General features: G+C 34.5%; 2 protein-coding genes and 2 non-coding genes across 4 annotated transcripts; 3 read left to right on the top strand and 1 right to left on the bottom strand.

Annotated features, from left to right (window-relative positions):
• The first annotated feature begins 7287 nt into the window (after window positions 1-7287).
• Window positions 7288-9366, top strand: LOC141668501 (trihelix transcription factor ENAP2-like). Its single transcript, XM_074475387.1, has one exon. The coding sequence runs from the start codon at window positions 8049-8051 to the stop codon at window positions 9210-9212; it is 1164 nt and encodes a 387-aa protein (XP_074331488.1). The 5' UTR covers window positions 7288-8048; the 3' UTR covers window positions 9213-9366.
• Window positions 9367-9562: 196 nt separating this feature from the next.
• On the top strand, window positions 9563-9636 carry TRNAI-UAU (transfer RNA isoleucine (anticodon UAU)). Its single transcript has one exon. It is a non-coding gene; the product is annotated as a tRNA-Ile (tRNA).
• A 2468-nt stretch (window positions 9637-12104) lies between these two features.
• On the top strand, window positions 12105-16419 carry LOC141665234 (uncharacterized). The gene is made up of 4 exons (XM_074471209.1): window positions 12105-12378; window positions 12421-13625; window positions 13959-14172; window positions 14846-16419. Exons 1-4 carry the CDS (start codon window positions 12105-12107, stop codon window positions 16417-16419), a joined length of 3267 nt encoding a protein of 1088 aa, XP_074327310.1.
• A 1116-nt stretch (window positions 16420-17535) lies between these two features.
• TRNAL-CAA (transfer RNA leucine (anticodon CAA)) lies at window positions 17536-17619 on the bottom strand. Its single transcript has one exon. It is a non-coding gene; the product is annotated as a tRNA-Leu (tRNA).
• Window positions 17620-17876: the final 257 nt, after the last annotated feature.

Raw genomic sequence — 17876 nt, 5'->3', positions numbered from 1 at the left:
GAAAAATTTATTTGTGGAATTTGGATTTCTTGTTTCTAGAACTGTAACCTTAAAAGATCTTGGATTAGTTTGGGGTCATTTATGCTAAATATCTTCCGCTGGCATTTAATTTTGATTAAACAGGTTATTTTGGATTGAGGTTTCATAGTGACGACCAAATCTTCTGACCCCGGATTTGGGGGCGTTACAGGTTGGTATCAGAGCTGAGGTTATAGTAAACTAGAAACGAGAGTGTGTAGGAGTGTGTATAGCTATGTGAGGACGTTTGAGCTCATATCGAGTTCCTATTGGACTATTGGATATAGTACCAACGAATAAGTTAAGATAAGGCGTATTCGTTTGAGATGGTTGTGCTGAGCTGGATGGAACTCCTGGCAGTTGCAAAACTTCTATTGTGGAACCTTTCGAGGCTACTACGTTTTGATGACGATGAAGATTATCGATACCTTTGGAACGTGAAGAAGTGTCTAGAATCGGACGACAAGTCAACAGAAGAATTCAAATAGAAGATAAGTATTAAGACTTTGGCAATACCTTTTCTTGCTATAATTTCTTTTGACCTCTCTCAAAAGAGGTATTTGTTAGAGGATATATTCCCTAACACTCGTTTAATCATTTTATTACAGAATCTTGTTTTCTTGATTTCATTTTCTTCAGAAATATCAGCTTTGAAATCTTTTCATTTTTATTCATTTGATTTTGGATTCCTTTGATATTTTTATTCTGACTGAGATGAACAACCTTAACTATAAGGGACACAAGGTATCCCTGTCTGTGTGATAGGAGTTGGATGGGACGCCATCACTTGTGTGTATTGTGAATACATGAAGGTTAACAACCTTTAGTAGTGTCTTAATTTGGACACGCAATACCAAGTTCGTTTGATCATATTGATCTCTCAGTTATTCTCTTATTTCAACAATACTTTTTCTCCAATTCAGATTCTATCCTGTTATGATATGAAATTCTTTTCTTTTCTATGATTTATCATTCCAAATATTCGAAGGTATGCCAATCAAGTTAAGTTGAGTATCCTGATCAAGTCAAAGTAAGGCGGTGTGACGGAAAGTTGGATAGAAAACCCTTAGTGCTTTCTTCTGCTGATTCCGAGGACGGAATCCTTATAAGGTGGGTAGATTGTAATATCCCATATTTTCAAATATTATTATTATAATTATTTGGAATTATTTATGTGATTTTAGGTGAATTTTGGTGAATTATCTGATAAGTGGAATTGATGTTTGGGTGTTTATATGTGATATTATTTGAGTATTTGAATTTTTATATGTCTAGAATAAAATATAGATAATTGTGATATTTTTCTGGTAATTTTTGGACTGTTAGATGATTTTATATTAATTTATGAATTATTAATTATTTTCTGAATAATTACCAAAATTATTTTATAAAGCCGGGAATCGTCCGAATTCAACCGTTTTTGCGTTTTTACAACCCGAAACTTTTCCGAAAACTCCTTCCTAACCTAATCTGGTAATTCCGGACATTTTCCGTGTTTTGACTTTTTCGATCCGGATTACGGTTTGACCCGTGCGCGGCCCGGCGCAAGATTTTCGATACGATAGTTATTTCGGTAATCAATAAAACCCGTATTTTCGAGAGACGGGATATTTTTATATTATTCTCGTATATAATATTTTATAAAAAGCTCGGTTTTGATAATTATCCAATTTTGGTATTAAATCGGATCGTTATTGCAGTTACTTAGCGGCTAAGCAACTAATTTAATGATCCTTAGACTTGAGGTCATAGGAATTTAATGATCGTTACTTGCAGTTACTCACGTGTCAGCAGTTGTTCACATAGTGATAGTTGTACAAGTATCCTTAGACTTGAGGTCATCATAGTCATCTTGTGTACATTGAACTATGCTTTGGATTAGATTTTAGTCTCCAGGGACAATTATAAGGGCTCTACTGGGTATAGGAATTTGTACACGAAGATAGTGTATGATCAATAAAGGATTTACCCCTTCCAGTGAAGGAAGAGAATGTTCAATACTGATCCATTTATGCTAATTCAGGAATCTTTGGCCAGAGTGAATGAAATTAGAAAGGAGTTTCTAATTTACATTAAATAGAACTAAGCATAGTGAATGGGAAAGCAAGTGATTAAATAAGATAGGCTTGACACAAGTTCCATGCCTTGTATTTAATCGTGATATTGCAGGGTAGAAGGAATTGATTGTACGGTAACTACTCACTGAATAGGTTCTTGGTATTCTAAGCAGTGAATTCGTATTATCCGGATAGTCGCGATATGCTGAGAAGTATCCCTCACGATGTAGAATAAATATGATTAATTAATTAATCATATTTAATGAATTAGAGAATTTATATAACTAATGATAAAATAGTTTTATTATTATTTATTTCTACTACCGGCTTAATATTGAACCTACAAGGTCACACCATAAAAGAGAATGATTTAATGGTGGAGGAATTAATTAATAATGGCTGATAATTATTTATTTATGAAATAAATAATTAATTGGCAAATTTAATAATTGATTAAATGAGATTTAATTGATTATAAATTAATTAAGAAAAGGTTCTTAATATTATTAATTAAGAATTTAATTTTTGGAAATTAAATCAAGTGAGAGAATTATTTCTAAAGAGTTTAGAAAAAGGATTAATAATTAAAAGGTGTTTTAATTATTAGTGAGAATAATAAAGGGTTAATAATAATAATATTTTATGGGAAAATTTTCAGCTGAAAATTTTTCCTATAAATATACTATTATAGACCCTATTTTTGCCTCAACCAAAAAGATTTACAAAACCCTAATTCTCTCCATCTCCTCCTCTTTCATTACATCGTTTTCTTGGTGGATACCGGTGCAGTGCTTCACACTTGAGGAGCAGCTGCTAAGGATCTTCGTTCATCATTTTTGGATCGCCATTAAAGACCTCCATCTTTCCATTAACGTAAAGCTTCTTAAGGTAAACATACTGAACTATGAATTAAATATTATTTTTCGCATGGATCCTGCGGAGGGTTTCGGTTTTTTTTAAGATTTAAATTTACGTTTTCGCTGCGTTTATGTGCTAAAAACCCTTCACATACCAATTCCTGACTTCTATTTGTCAATCCTTAACAAGCCAAAGAGAACAAAGTCAAGAGCAGTCAAGAAAGTGAAGCTGTCACCTCTCAAATCCAAATCAGTAGTCAAAGCTCAATCTAAAGTCAATAAGGGAGATTACATATACTTGTGTGACATCAAAGAATTTTCTGATCTAAACCTCTATCTAGATGAACTAGATGAAGTGAGAGGAATTGATGCATACAGAAACCTACCTGAAAGGTTAGTGTTCAAGTATAAAGGAGGAAAGGAGATTCAGTGGCCACTTCACAGGATCATTCAAGAAAGTCAAGCTGTACTGATTAAAGTTTATTCATCCTTCAAGAAGAACTTTGGGTTCAATATTACTGTAAGAAGATTGGTACTGAAGAAGATTGAAGAGCTAAGGAGTGTTAGTGCTAAAGATGCACTCCCAAAGACTCTAATCATCCCTTACACAGGGAGAAGAGTGCATCTAAGGCCCTACTGGCTGATGGAGTTCATGTATGACAAAGGAGTGAGAAGATTTTTCAGATTAGAAGACCAATTGAGCATCTCCAGCAATGAGACTCTTTTGGAAATGCAAGGAAAGTTAAATCTCTCAGAATCTGATGAACTGGAATTCCACAGGCAGCTCCAAAATCAGATTGAGGAAAATAACAGAAAGCTTGGAAAGAGATCTAGACCTTCAAGGAACTAGATAAATCTGCTCAGGCTAGAGGAGCATCTTGAAAATGACTGTGAGCAAAACTTTGTACATTTTGTTAATTAAAGCACTTTTCAGTATTATCTATTGTTTTTTAAAAGTTATATTTTTAGAGTGTTTTGTTATCATCAAGTATCTCTTAATTTATGGCTACAATTCCAGTAGACATAAATTGGGGGAGATTGTTGTGTATATGTTGTGTACTTGATGATTTCATAAACAAAACACCTTGATAGATTTTACTTAGTGAAAATATATGTAGCACTCGACGGATAAGGTTTATAGTCCCGACGGATGACTCAATATAGTCCCGACGGATGATGACTTATTTATCCATCGAGTGAGTAGCTTATGTAACAATAAGTCTGTAGCACATTTCTGCATACACATTGTTTAGAATCTGTAGTAGTACTTAAGTCATATTGACTTTAGTTAGATATGCAGAATAGGTTGATTAATTGTACATAGATGATATTTTGTAATCCTGCATAAGTGAAATGAAGTCAAGTGCCTGATTGCTAACCGACGGATAAACAACAATGAATTCGACGGATGATCAACAACCCGACGGATTATCAATAACTCGGCGGATGATCATGAACCCGACGGATAAAGAATTCAAATATCTGTTGACAGTGACAACACAGTCACATGCGTCGAGTGGATGCAAATGGAATGTGGTAGCCTATTCAACTGGGTTTTCGAGAACAAAGAAGCATTGTCATTTCCATGCTATTATGAAGATATTCAAAGATGCTGGAATAGAGTAATGAAGTAGCATTGTAATAGACTAGATAGTTTTTGTTTTATTATCCTGTCTCATTACTTTGTAATCTTGGTGATATATAAACCAAGAAGTAGCAACTAAGGAACTATCTGAGAAACAAGTAGAGAAACATTTGTAAGCAGAATTCTTAGCATTTCTCTGCATTCTTAGTTGTACAATATTTGTAAGCAGTTGTGAGCTTTTTGCACACAGAGTTCTCTCAATATATATTATATATCTCTGGTGGAATCATTCAAATCCACCAGAAAGTTTTAAAAAACTCTTGTTTTTAATTACTTGTGTTTTGATTCATTTAAGTAACTATTCTGTATTGTGCTAATCAATTCACACTTATATATATATTCGAGTTAGAACTTTTTTATTTCAAGAAAAAGTTTCAAGAATTTCATTCAACCCCCCTTCTGTAATTTTTGTCATATTATTAAGGGACTAACAGTTGGCTATGGCACAAGAAGCTGTCCCATCTAAACTTCAAGACCATGAATGAGCTTGTCAAGAAAGAACTAGTTAGAGGTGTTCTTCACGGGGAGTTTACTAAGGATGGATTGTGTGATGCCTACCAGAAAGGAAAGCAGATCAAAGCATCATTCATAAAGAAGCTTGATTCAATAATTGAAGAACCTCTATAATTGTTACACATGGATTTATTTGGACCAGTCAATGTGTTGTCCATCTCAAGAAAAAGATTTTGCCTAGTAATTGTGGATGATTTCTCAAAGTTCTCTTGGACATATTTTCTAAAGTCTAAAGATGAAGCTAGTGAAATCATCATCAATCACATAAGGCAAGTCAACAATCATCCTGATTTTAAAGTAAGGAGGATCAAGAGTGACAATGGAACTGAGTTTAAAAATTATGTGATGAGATTATTTTGTGGAGAGAGTGGGACTATGCATGAGTTTTCTGCAGCAAGAACTCCGCAACAAAATAGAGTAGTGAAAAGAAAGAACGGATCTCTTATTGAAGTTGCAAGGACAATGCTTGAAGAATCAAAGTTACCAACATATTTTTGGGCTGAAGCTTGAATACTGCCTGCTACACTCAGAATATTTCTTTGGTTAATCAAGCAAAGTGTATGACACCCTACCAATTGTTCAAGAACAAGAAGCCAACTCTAAATTTTCTTCATGACTTTGGCTGCAAATGTTATATCTTGAGAAATCAAGCTGATCAACATGGGAAGTTTGATGCTAAAGCAGATGAAGGAATTTTTGTTGGATATGCTGTGGGAAAGGCATATAGAGTCTACAATCTAAGAACCAACATTGTTATGAAATCAATACATGTTGTGTTTGATGACAAAAAGATTGAAGGACCGCAAGATGGAGATTTCCATGAAAGCCTCAAGTTTGATAATATGAAGATGGTTAGTGATGACAGTGATGATGAAAGTGATCAAGAAATGGTGTATAAGGATAATGCAGAAAAATCTACAACTAATGAAGCACATAATTCAACATCTGTCGAGTTGCAAAATGCTTCATCCGTCGGGAGACAATCTGCCTTATCCGTTGGGAGATAATCAGCTTCATCTGTCGGGACACAAAGTGCATCATCCGTCGGGTCATTAAGAGAAGCTGAAAGTCAGAATAGATCACTTACAGAAAGTTCCCCTTTCTCAAATCAAAGATTCACAAACGCAGGGGGAGTTTCTAATAATCAAAACTCAGTCACACATCAAGACAACAATGAGGCCTCTTCATCTAGATCTAATCTACCTCAACAAAGGAAATGGACTAAAGATCACCATTTTGAGCTCATCATTGGTGATGCATCTTCTAGAGTTCAAACAAGGATCAAACTAAATTTAAGATGAATGGACCAATTTAAGCATCAAACTAAATTTGAGTATTAAGTTAAAAATGTCAGATTAAATGAATACATGTGGACATAGAGATGACCTGCAATCCGAGTGGCCTGGTTCTCTTCTGATATGTTAGGAATAATACTGTTTACATTTTGATTGCGAATTATGCGCTTCAAACCTAATAAATAATATATATATATATATGTGTGTGTGTATGTTATGAACAGATCGACTATAACAATTAAGAATATAATACTATTTCACCTGATAGTGAAATCCGGTTTCCTGGATTAGGTAAGGGTGGATCGATATCCATGGTTTCTTCGTTTATGAAATCAGAAAAATTGTAAGACCATCATATGTAAAGCTTTGAAAAACACATACTTTGAATTTGAATAAGGATATTAGTTGCAGGAAATCATGAATTAATGTTAACTGATTCCATAACTGATACACGTCAAGTTGATTAGTTATGGGTGGATGATATAGATTATCCATCGATCAAGAAAAAGTAGTAGGAAAATAGAAGAAAAAGTTATATGTGGGTCAAAAAGTTTACCCCGTGGGTAAATTTGTATATGGGTAATAGTGCTCTTTAAGAATATGTTGATAATTTTAATAATTCATAATTATTATAATATATAATTTATACATATAATTTAATCATTATATAATCAATTAAATTACGAATTATAATCAGTCCGTACATCGCACGGGTTATACGCCATTATATATTATGTTACAATATTGCTTGGGAATTATTATATTTTGGGATGAGAGTACCTCGAATCATAATAAATAAATATTATTTTTAGCTAACACGAGATTATGGTCGGAGATACTCTAGTCTACTTAATTTTATTAAACACCAAACCACCCTAAAATTAGCCAGTTCGCATAATTCAGGCCTGACTTTGATCTTTAGGTTCACCAGGTCCAAACAGTGTGTTTGTTCACTTAGATAGTTTTGTCTTGAGGGGGGCTTTTGTCAAAGTGTGCTTAACCCAAGACAGACCACACCCTGTATCCCTGCCCTTCTCTTTTGCAAATCCCTAGACAGACTCATCTCACAACCTCCTCACACTCCAGATGTCTCAAACACTCAAACTAAACCCTAACATTTTACTATAATTTCTCCTCTTACAAAATCTTGGCTTTTTCTCTACTTGCTTGCTGTTCTTTCTTGCAAAAAGTTGAAGATTTTAGTTCTTGGGTCTCATTTTTGTGTTTAATATAAGGTGAGACCTGGGCTTCTCTTTGAATTCACTTTGATTAAGTACTCTTACTAAAGGTGAAATTTTTATGGTAAAGATTTATGCTTTTTGACTATTTTAGGAGTTTAAGGATGTTAACACTTCTTTTACTATTTTGGGATTTGGTTTTATGATGATTTATTTAAATGTTACTTATTTTGGTAGGTTAGTGTTTATGATGCTTTGATTCTAGTTGAAGTAGACTATTTAAGTGTATTGCCTTATTGTAGGTATACAGAAGGGAGTAGTTAGATATTGAAATAAAGTTTTGATTTTTGTCTGAATATCATTGCTTTGTTTGGTAAATTACTCTTGTGGAGTAACTTACTTGTTCTGGAGGTTTTTGGAGAATAGACAATAGGTTTCTGAGTAGATTGTTTGTTTTCGATTAACATCCTTACTGGTATACTTAAATGGACGACACTGAGGACCCATATGCTATGACTCGAGGTTTTGAGTCATCACATCGCATAAAGATTCCTGTCCGCGGTGCATCTTATCTTGGCAGTGTTGGTGATCAATACGTCGAAGGTGATGATGATACGGAAGTCGATGAAGAGGATGAAGAAGAAGAAGGTGATGGTAATGAAGAAAATATCATTCAGCTGAATGGTAAGGCCGAGGATGTGAATGATGAAGATGATATTGATGAAAATGGAGATGAGGATAGCTATGATGACAATCCTGATGATGATGATAGGAGGAGGATTGAAATTGATGATCAGCATAGACATCCAAAGAAAAGAAAGATGAAGAGCTTGTTATCAAGTTATGAATTCGCTCCTCGAGTTACAGCTCCTTTAGCTACTACGACTACTTCAGCTTCAAAACCGTCTCATGGTGGGCGGAATGCACTCTCGGACTGGACTGAACATGAGACATTTGTTCTACTAAATGCTTGGGGTGATAGGTTTATTCAGCGAAGGAGGAAGAGCCTTCGGTCTGAAGAGTGGCAAGAAGTTGCAGACAAGGTTTCTCAGAGGTCAAGACTCGAGAGGACAGACACTCAGTGTCGTAACCGTTTAGATACATTAAAAAAGAAGTACAAAAAGGAGAAGATGAAGCTACATGAAATGGGGGGTGCAACTAGTCAATGGGTGTACTTCAAGAAGATGGACATGTTATTGTCATTAACCCCTCAGCAACTAAGATTCTCACGTGGATTGAATTATGGGAACCCCAGAGCATCCGCTGTCGAAAACCCCAGGGTGTATTTAAATCGCGCCAGTAGAATAGATGAGATGAGTAATAGTCCAGAAAATTCGGAATCTGTTGAAGCTGAGGAATATAGTTCCAATTTACTTCCACAAAATCAAACAAACAGAGCAGTTGGAGCTTCTTTTAGATTGATTGCAGAATCTATAACAAAATTTAGTGAGATATATGTGAAAGTTGAGAATAATAAAAGGAAACAGATGTTAGAGTTGGAGAAGATGAGGATGGACTTCTATCGTGAATTGGAAATGCAAAAGAGGCAGATATTGCAGAAAGCAAGGACTGAGATTGCAAATATTTGGCGAGGAGATGACAGCCAGAATAATGACTCTGCCGATAATTGGAGTAGGTGGTATATCTGATTTTGAGGTTGTATTAGTATCCCATATATTATTCCGTATTGGATATCTTATTTTCAGAATCAATAAAATTGACTGCATTTGCATAAACGAATGTACTTGATATAAATAACAATGAAGTATGTGTTTTCCAGCATTGTTCCTGATTTATTTTAATAATTTTGGTGGTAAGAATGAACTCTCTCTGGTAAAAGATACTCCTGTATTTCAAGATTTACCTCGTTGATTTGTGATACCCAGTTTTAGGTGTCAGAGTATTTACTTCTTTTTCAAGTAAAAAGGACAAGTTCTTGATTTTATATCTTCGCCAAGTTCATAAAGTCAAAATTTTTATTTGCAAAATACAAACAGATGGTCCCGTAGCTCAGTTGGTTAGAGCGTTGGTCTTATGAGCCGAAGGTCGCGGGTTCGAGCCCCGCCGGGACCAACCCTTAAAAATATATAAAACCCTTTTTGGAACTGATTTTTTCAGCACTGTTCAAAGAAACCAACGCTTGTAAAATTAAAGCAACACCGAAGTAGACCCGCCGTATCGTGTACAAGGATTTTGATTCATGTACTAATTTGGTTACAGTAACCTAACACTAATATATTCGTGTTTAGCCGCTGTGGTACATTAAAATATACGGATTATATAAAAATAATAATAAATATTAAATAATGCAATAAATAATTAAATGGTCTTAAATAATGAACAGTAAAATAAAGTAAAGAGACAAAAGTTAAAACCTTAAATGCTCACATCTGCTCAAGTTGAAAAGTAAAGTGTATTTTAGACTTTTAGTATTTACAAATTACAATTATATATTCATATTTTATATGTAATATATATATATGTATATATTATTTTTTAAAAAATTAACTAGTTATTTATTCCGTGTACTTTCGTTCCGTGTCGTGTACCTATATCAGAAACCCAGACCCGGTACTAATTATATCCGTATTTTTCCGTGTTTGTGTACTTTCGTGTTTGTGTACCAAATTTTCGAACACTAATTATTCATGTCGTTTCGTTCCGCGTTCACGTGTCGTATACCAGTATTGCGAGGTCTAGATCGAAGTCATCAGTTCCTGAATAGAGAACTTTGAGCATTTCAATCAGCAAACAGGACAGAATATACCTCAACTTCTCTTTGGTTGAACTCTTGAAACATCGTGATGGACTTCTCATGCTAAACACACAAGCTATTTGTAATGTACCGGTGGTCTATGAAGTATCAAATTGGTTCTTATGTTAGAATTTATCACATTCAAGAATTATGACTGCTACGATCTCCATATTTTAAATGATATCCTTTGGTCTTTTTCAAGTAAATTTTGGACTGCCTCTTGTTTGAAAAGAGATGAACAAATGATAATTAGAGAGAGCAGTCAGTCGGATTGTGGTTAGCTCGGAGCAGCCCCCTTATGCACTGTTTTTAAGTTCGCAAATAGAGTTACGTTCTTCGCTGTTGATGTTGACACTTTGAGCCTCCTTGAGCCGCGTCTATTACCCATGCCCTTGCTAATGAAAAGAACACATTATATGTAATGTGTATGTCAGGAGAACACCTCATTAAACAGAGCTACAGCTTCACCCATAAACCCAGATTTACCAAAATGTTTTGTCATAACAGCAGCATATACCTGAGCTCTGGAAGATCCGCAATCCTCTTTCTATCCACTTTATTAGGTGAAGTCTGCCTGCATTCCAATATTCCATATCAAAATATGTAAACACATTGGCCTAGAAGATAATTTTCATACAAGTTAATTAATCCACTCACACACAAATCACAATATGGCTAAAGGGCAGACATATATGCACTAACTTTAACCACAAGACAAGTCTTTTTTTATGATTCAGGAAAGAAAATGAAGTTTCTACGCAAGATTTTAAAAAAAAAAATCTCAAAAAATGTTTCTGTAGGCCTGTATTACAACAAAGCTGAACCATATTACAAATTGAGATTCTTCTTGTACAGCATTGATCTTAACCTAAGGAACTCATTCTCTCTTTGTAAGTAAAGTAGAAACAGTGCAACGCGCAAATATTCTGTAGACTCTATTGAAAAACAGGGTCTCATCAAACCAAAAGCTATTAATGCCATGCATACAACAGGATTAAAGTCTAACCAACCTACATATATATTTCTATTAGTTTTATTAGTAACTAGTCAAATTAATTATTTTAGTGTCAAACTTAGAGAGTTAGTTATTTTTCCCGCCAAAAGTTAGTTAGAAGTTTCTTTATTATTTGCATTGTATATAAACTGTAGTAGCTTAATGAAACAATCAAGTTTTTCTCCCTTATTACTTTGACACAATCTGAAATCACTTTCCAGTCTTATATTTTACAGTTTTAGATCTTGATCTTTCATAAAGTTTTTATGGTATCAAAGCTATGGTGACTTGATTGATAATTCGTTCGCTGCTTTCTCCGGTTTGCAATGATCATCTTCTCCATTTTCTCCGGTTTGCAACGATCATTTTCTCCGAGCTGCTTGTCAAATTACATTCAGGTTCTGAAGTTACAGATTTCCTAGTTCTGAATTACTCGAAATAGATCATTTGATCAATTCTTTCTCTGAATCCTGTTGTTTTTCTAGAATTCGTGTTTATTTGTCGAAACACAGAAACTCCGAAGTTTTTTTTTCTTCTTTCATCGATAATCTGCTTCATAATCTGTTGAAATATTGATTGCATGACAATTGTTTGATAAAATTTCTCTGAGAATCTTTTGATAATCTTGATATAATTGTTCATAAAATATCTTCTACTTCTATTGAACAAAACATTGTTGTCAACAATCATGATCCGTCTAGCGTTTATTACATACATCCTTCTGATGCATCTTCAACTTAGTTAGTATCTGTTAAGTTTGATGGATCTGGTTTTAATAATTGGAAAAGATCAATGCTGCTAGTATTATCAGCAAAGAACAAAATAGGTTTCGTTGATGGAACTATTGAAATTCCTGACAAAACTTCGCCTGAATACAAGTTTTGGGCAAGATGCAATGATCTTGTGATTTCTTGGCTTATCTTCAATATTGATGTTACTATAGCAAAAAGTGTTATGTTTCTGCAAACTGCTAGAGAAATTTGGTCTGATTTAGAAGAGCGTTATGGATATGCTTCCATGACAGAGGTTTATTCTTTAGAACAGAAGTTATCAAAAATTGTACAAGGTTCTCAGAATATTTCATAATTTTTCACTGCAATTAAAACAGTGTGGGATGGAATTTCAGATGCTAATCCTCTTCCGGTGTGCACTTGCAAAAAGTGCACATGTAATTTGACACAGAGGATACAGGATAGACAGCAGGATCAGAAATTACTGCAGTTCATGATGAAGCTAAATGATGATTTTGTTGCAATAAGAGCAAATGTTTTGATGATGCAACCATTGCCAAATGTTTCAGCTGCTTTTAGACTATTTGCTCAGGAGGAAAGACACAAGGAGATTTCTCATGTTTCAAATCAAAATGAATCTATGGCATTTCTGGCTGATAGAATGAGAGGTTTTGATAACAACAGATCTGTTAACAGACAAGGATATTTCTCAGGAAACAACAACAGTAATGCTCAGTTCAGAACAAATCTCAATGGCAATAATAGTACTGGGAACAAGAGATCTCTTACGAAGCCTGGTTCTAACTACTATTGTACTCATTGTAAAGTACCAGGGCACAGTATTGACAGATGCTTCAAGATACATGGTTTTCCAGCAAACTTCAGAGGAAACAAAGACCAAAGAATTGCGGCATTGGCATCAAACTCTGATGCTCTTATTTCACTAGCTGAGCATAAGGATGATGATCATTTATCAACCACAAATACTCCTCAAACTAACAACATTTCTCAAGAACAATATAGTCAACTCATGGAAGTTTTGAACAGACAACATATTTCAGATACTCAATCTTCTGCATCTATTACTGATTCTCACAGTGCTCATCTAACTGGTAAGACTTGCTTACTTTCTTATTCTACATCAAAATGGTTACTTGATAGTGGAGCCACAGATCACATCACTAATACAATAGATGATTTTTGTCAGTATTCTATTGTTTCTGATATTGACAATACCATTACTATTCCTAATGGTAATAAAGTACCAGTGACTCATATTGGAAATGTTTTATTGCATGGTAATATCATGTTAAAAGATGTTTTACTAGTTCCCAGCTTTCAATTCAAACTCATATCTACTCACAAATTGTGTCTTGATCTTGGTTGTCAATTAATTTTCAACTCTGATTGCTGCCTTCTTCAGGACCATTCTCAGAAAGGTCCAACTCTTCTTGGTAAAATGAATAATGGCTTGTATAGTGTGGACAAAGCTGTGTTGAAGAATTCTTCTTCACCTATTCAAGCATGTCTCGGTTCATCTTCTTCTTCTATTCCAGACTCACATTCTGCTTCTCTCTGGCATGTGAGACTTGGACATTTACCATTTCATCAATTATCTTTAATTGTTCCCTCTTGTGATGTAAAGAATTTTAGTTCAGAACATCTATGTCAAATCTGTCAATTAGCTAAGCAAGCTAGAAACTCTTTTCCTACAAATAGCATTAAGACTACTGCTATCTTTCAACTCTTACACATAGATGTTTGGGGACCTTATAAGGTCAAAACTGCATCTGGCTGTAATTAATTTCTTACCATTGTTTATGATTTTAGTAGATATACTTGGATTCATCTTCTCAAACACAAATCTGATGTTGCTGCTGTGTTCCAAAATTTTATTTCATATGTTAAAAATCAGTTCAATACTTCTATACTTTGTGTCAGATCTGATAATGCATTAGAACTTACTGCTGGAAAAATGCAAGAACTGTATTTGAAAGAAGGAATTATTAATCAGACCACTTGTGCATACTCTCCACAACAAAATGGAGTTGTGGAAAGGAAGCATAGGCACCTTTTAGAAACAGCTAGAGCCATGTACATTCAGTCCAAAGTTCCTGATAAATACCGGGGTGAGTGTATTCTTTGTGCAACCTATCTGATTAATAGAATGCCCTTAAAAAGTATCAATTTTTCAACTCCTTTTTACAAGTTGTACAATTCTCATCCCATTCTCTCAGATCTTAAGTGTTTTGGGTGTCTGTGTTATGTTTCTACTATCAAAGTCAACAGATCTAAATTTGATAATAGAGCTTCACCAGCTGTATTTTTGGGGTATCCAGTCAATCAAAAAGGGTATAAAGTTCTGGATCTTTTGACTAACACCATCACAGTTAGTAGAGATGTCAAGTTTTATGAATCTCATTTTCCATTTCATTTGATTTCTGGTTCTACCATCACTAAATACACTGATTCTTTATTTCTTCCTATTACTACTCAATCTGAATTTGATTAAGATCATGTCTTACCATCCAATTCTAGTCTAAATACAAATTCACCAAATAATTCACAAAGTTATACATTCAACAACAATCATTATTCACAGAGTTATCAGGATTCTGTTCCCATAGATTTTTCTTCTTCTGAGTCTATACCACTCAGGCATTCCACTAGAATTAAGATTGTTCCTTCTTACTTAAAAGATTATCAGTGTCTATTGAGCTATAAAACTGAGAAACATTGGAGCAACCTTGTGTCCAAAGATGATGCCTGAGAGTCATTCACATTTTGTGTCTAATTCTGTAGACATTATTGAACCAACTTCTTATTTAGAGGCTTCTGGGGATCCACTTTGGACTGCTGCTATGCAGAAAGAAATACAGGCCTTACAAGACAATAATACTTGGACCCTAGTTGATTTACCAAAAGGAAAGAAACCAATAGGATGTAAATGGGTGTACAAAGTGAAGTTGAAGTCTGATGGATCTCTTGAGAGGTGTAAAGCCAGATTGGTGGCTAAGGGATTTACACAGAAATATGGCATATATTATCAAGAAACCTTTTCTCCGGTTGTTAAGATGAGCACTGTTAGATGTTTGATAGCATTAGCTGCTCATAACAATTGGAAATTATATCAACTAGATGTCAATAATGCCTTCTTGCATGGCACATTGAAAGAGGAGGTCTATATGAAGGTTCCAGAGGGGATATTACATACTCCTACTCAAGTCTGTAAACTTAATAAATCAATCTATGGTTTAAAACAGGCTTCTAGGGAATGGCATGAAACTTTAGTTGATGAGCTGATTAATCAGGGGTTTTATCAGTCTAAGCTGGATTATAGCTTGTTTATTTGCAAAGACAATACTGATATTACTATTGTAGTTGTGTATGTGGATGACATTCTTGTCACTGGTAGCAACCTTGCAAAGATTACAGCACTCAAACAGCATCTGCATGCCAAATTCACAATCAAAGATCTTGGTGTTTTACACTATTTCCTAGGAATTGAAGTGTCTTATCTTGCTGAGGGAACTGTACTTAGTCAGACTAAATATACAAAGGAGATTATGCAACTTATTGATGCTGATTTGTCTAAAAAAGCTCTTACTCCTCTACCTCTGGATATTAGATTAACAGCAGATGATGGTCCTCTCTTTGAAAATGCAGAACTCTACAGGTCTATAGTTGGAAAATTAAATTTCTTGACAAATACAAGACCTGATCTGAGCTATACAGTTCAAGTACTGAGTCAATTTCTGCAGAATCCAAGAAAATCTCATTATGATGCATTATTACACACTCTGAGGTACTTGAATGTCACTATAGGGCAAGGTATTTTGCTTAAAGCTTCCAATGCTATAACTCTCGAGGCCTTCTCTGATTCAGACTGGGCTTCATGTCCTGATTCTAGAAGGTCTGTAACTGGCTACATTTTGATGTTAGGCAATTCTCTTATAACATGGAAATCAAAGAAACAATCTACTGTTTCCAGGTCTTCTTCTGAGGCTGAATATAGAGCAATGGCTTCAGCTGCTTCTGAAGTTGTTTGGACAGTCAAGTTGTTGGAAGAATTAGGTGTTCAAGGTCTGCAACCAGTTCAGCTCAACTGTGATAATCAATCTGCTCTCCATATTGCTAGAAATCCAGTGTTTCATGAAAGAACTAAGCATATAGAAATTGATTGTCATTTTACAAGAGATAAAGGTCATGGAGGGTCTTCGACAACTAAGCTATCTTCCCACCAAGAATCAGTTGGCAGATGTCTTAAAAAAAATCGTTCCTTCACCTCAATTCAGAGATTTATTGTTCAATTAGGGATGGTTTCTCCTTGTTCACCTCCCAACTTGAGGGAGGGTATTAGTTATATTAGTAACTAGTCAGATTAATTATTTTAGTGTCAAACTTAGAGAGTTAGTTATTTTTCCCGCCAAAAGTTAGTTATAAGTTTCTTTGTCATTTGCATTGTATATAAACTGTAGTAGCTTAATGAAACAATCAAGTTTTTCTCCCTCATTACTTTGACACCATCTGAAATCACTTTTCAGTCTTATACTTTATAGTTTTAGATCTTGATCTTTCATAAAGCTTTTAATTTCACCGGACAACAAAAGATATTCTTGAATAGTTATGCTGTTAAGAGGACCCAGCTTCCTCGAAAAAATTGCCCTAGTGCAAAATTATGAGGGAACTCCTCACTAAAGAAGGAGAAGAAGAAATAATATTTGCAGGATCACAGAATTTTTCCAGAAGCTCGACCTCTTAACAGTTTAACTATTCTAGAATTAACTTTGTTGTCCAGTGATCTAAATTCTTTAGGCAAACGATCTGTGGCTCGTTTATTGGGCCTTAATCATGTGGAACATATAGCATTGCTCCGCAACAATATACTGTATAGCTTGTAGTCCAATGGAACTTGGTTTGTCATTGGACATAGAATTGAGAAGCAACGTTAAAGCTCTCTCTATTCTGTTTATTTTGGGTTGTCTTGGACACATCTCCAATCAATCCAACATCCTCAAGACAATGATACAGAGGCATATAAGTACTAGAATAATTGTTAAACCTTTTCCTCTTTCCAGCCCACTTAAAAACTGAATCTGGGCATGGATCTCGACATCTATGCTCAATGCCTCGCAAACCAGTTTATGATCAACTTCATGTAAAAATATTAGGTTTGTTAAACATTTGGACAAATCAGATTCTAAAACAATAAACAAGTTTCAGCAAAAATCAGGCTTTTTATCTTTATTTTCTCATTACTGAAACCAGCACAAATTTAATTAGTATTAGAAATTAAATATAGTGTAGTCGATAGAGCTTGGCAGTTGGCACAGAGCCACAGACCAATCTTTTAAGGGGTCGTTTCATTACTACACCTGAATTCGTTAACTTCACAATAATGCTGAGACAGCTTTGGCAATAACTATATCCAACCAAGAAAAAGAAATAAACAAATGAAGAAACATGAGGCTGAAAATTCAAAAAAGAAATGATGTCAGAAGTGGGATTTGAACCCACGCTCTCTTTCGAGAACCAGAACTTGAGTCTGGCGCCTTAGACCACTCGGCCATCCTGACTTGGTTATGTTAAAGAGTTACGGTTTAATGTACTTAATCTGATATACCAATAATATACTAATAGCACTATGTAAATATGCTCATTGATAATTTTACCGTTAACCACGTGGAGTGCCGTCTGGGAAATTTTAAAATAAATAACTTACGACTTAAAATGAATAAGTCACTTATAAGTGTTAAGTAGATAAATATCTATAAGTTGTATAAGTATTTGGATAATTTTACTTAAAAACTAGAATTTTTTTATTTAAATAATT

This window comes from Apium graveolens, chromosome 6, assembly GCF_009905375.1.
Source record: "Apium graveolens cultivar Ventura chromosome 6, ASM990537v1, whole genome shotgun sequence".
NCBI lineage: Eukaryota > Viridiplantae > Streptophyta > Magnoliopsida > Apiales > Apiaceae > Apium > Apium graveolens.
Note: the sequence above shows the minus strand (reverse complement) of the source record. Positions and strands in the feature narration are given on the sequence as shown.

Bases quoted from the DNA above. Each gene is read 5' to 3' on its own strand.
- LOC141665234 (XM_074471209.1), top strand. From the start codon at position 12,105: ATGCTGCTAGTATTATCAGCAAAGAACAAAATAGGTTTCGTTGATGGA. The intron at 12,379-12,420 runs GTTCTCAGAATA...CAATTAAAACAG, and splicing joins GTTATCAAAAATTGTACAAG to TGTGGGATGGAATTTCAGAT. The intron at 13,626-13,958 runs GTGAGACTTGGA...GTTAAAAATCAG, and splicing joins ATTCTGCTTCTCTCTGGCAT to TTCAATACTTCTATACTTTG.
- LOC141668501 (XM_074475387.1), top strand. From the start codon at position 8,049: ATGGACGACACTGAGGACCCATATGCTATGACTCGAGGTTTTGAGTCA.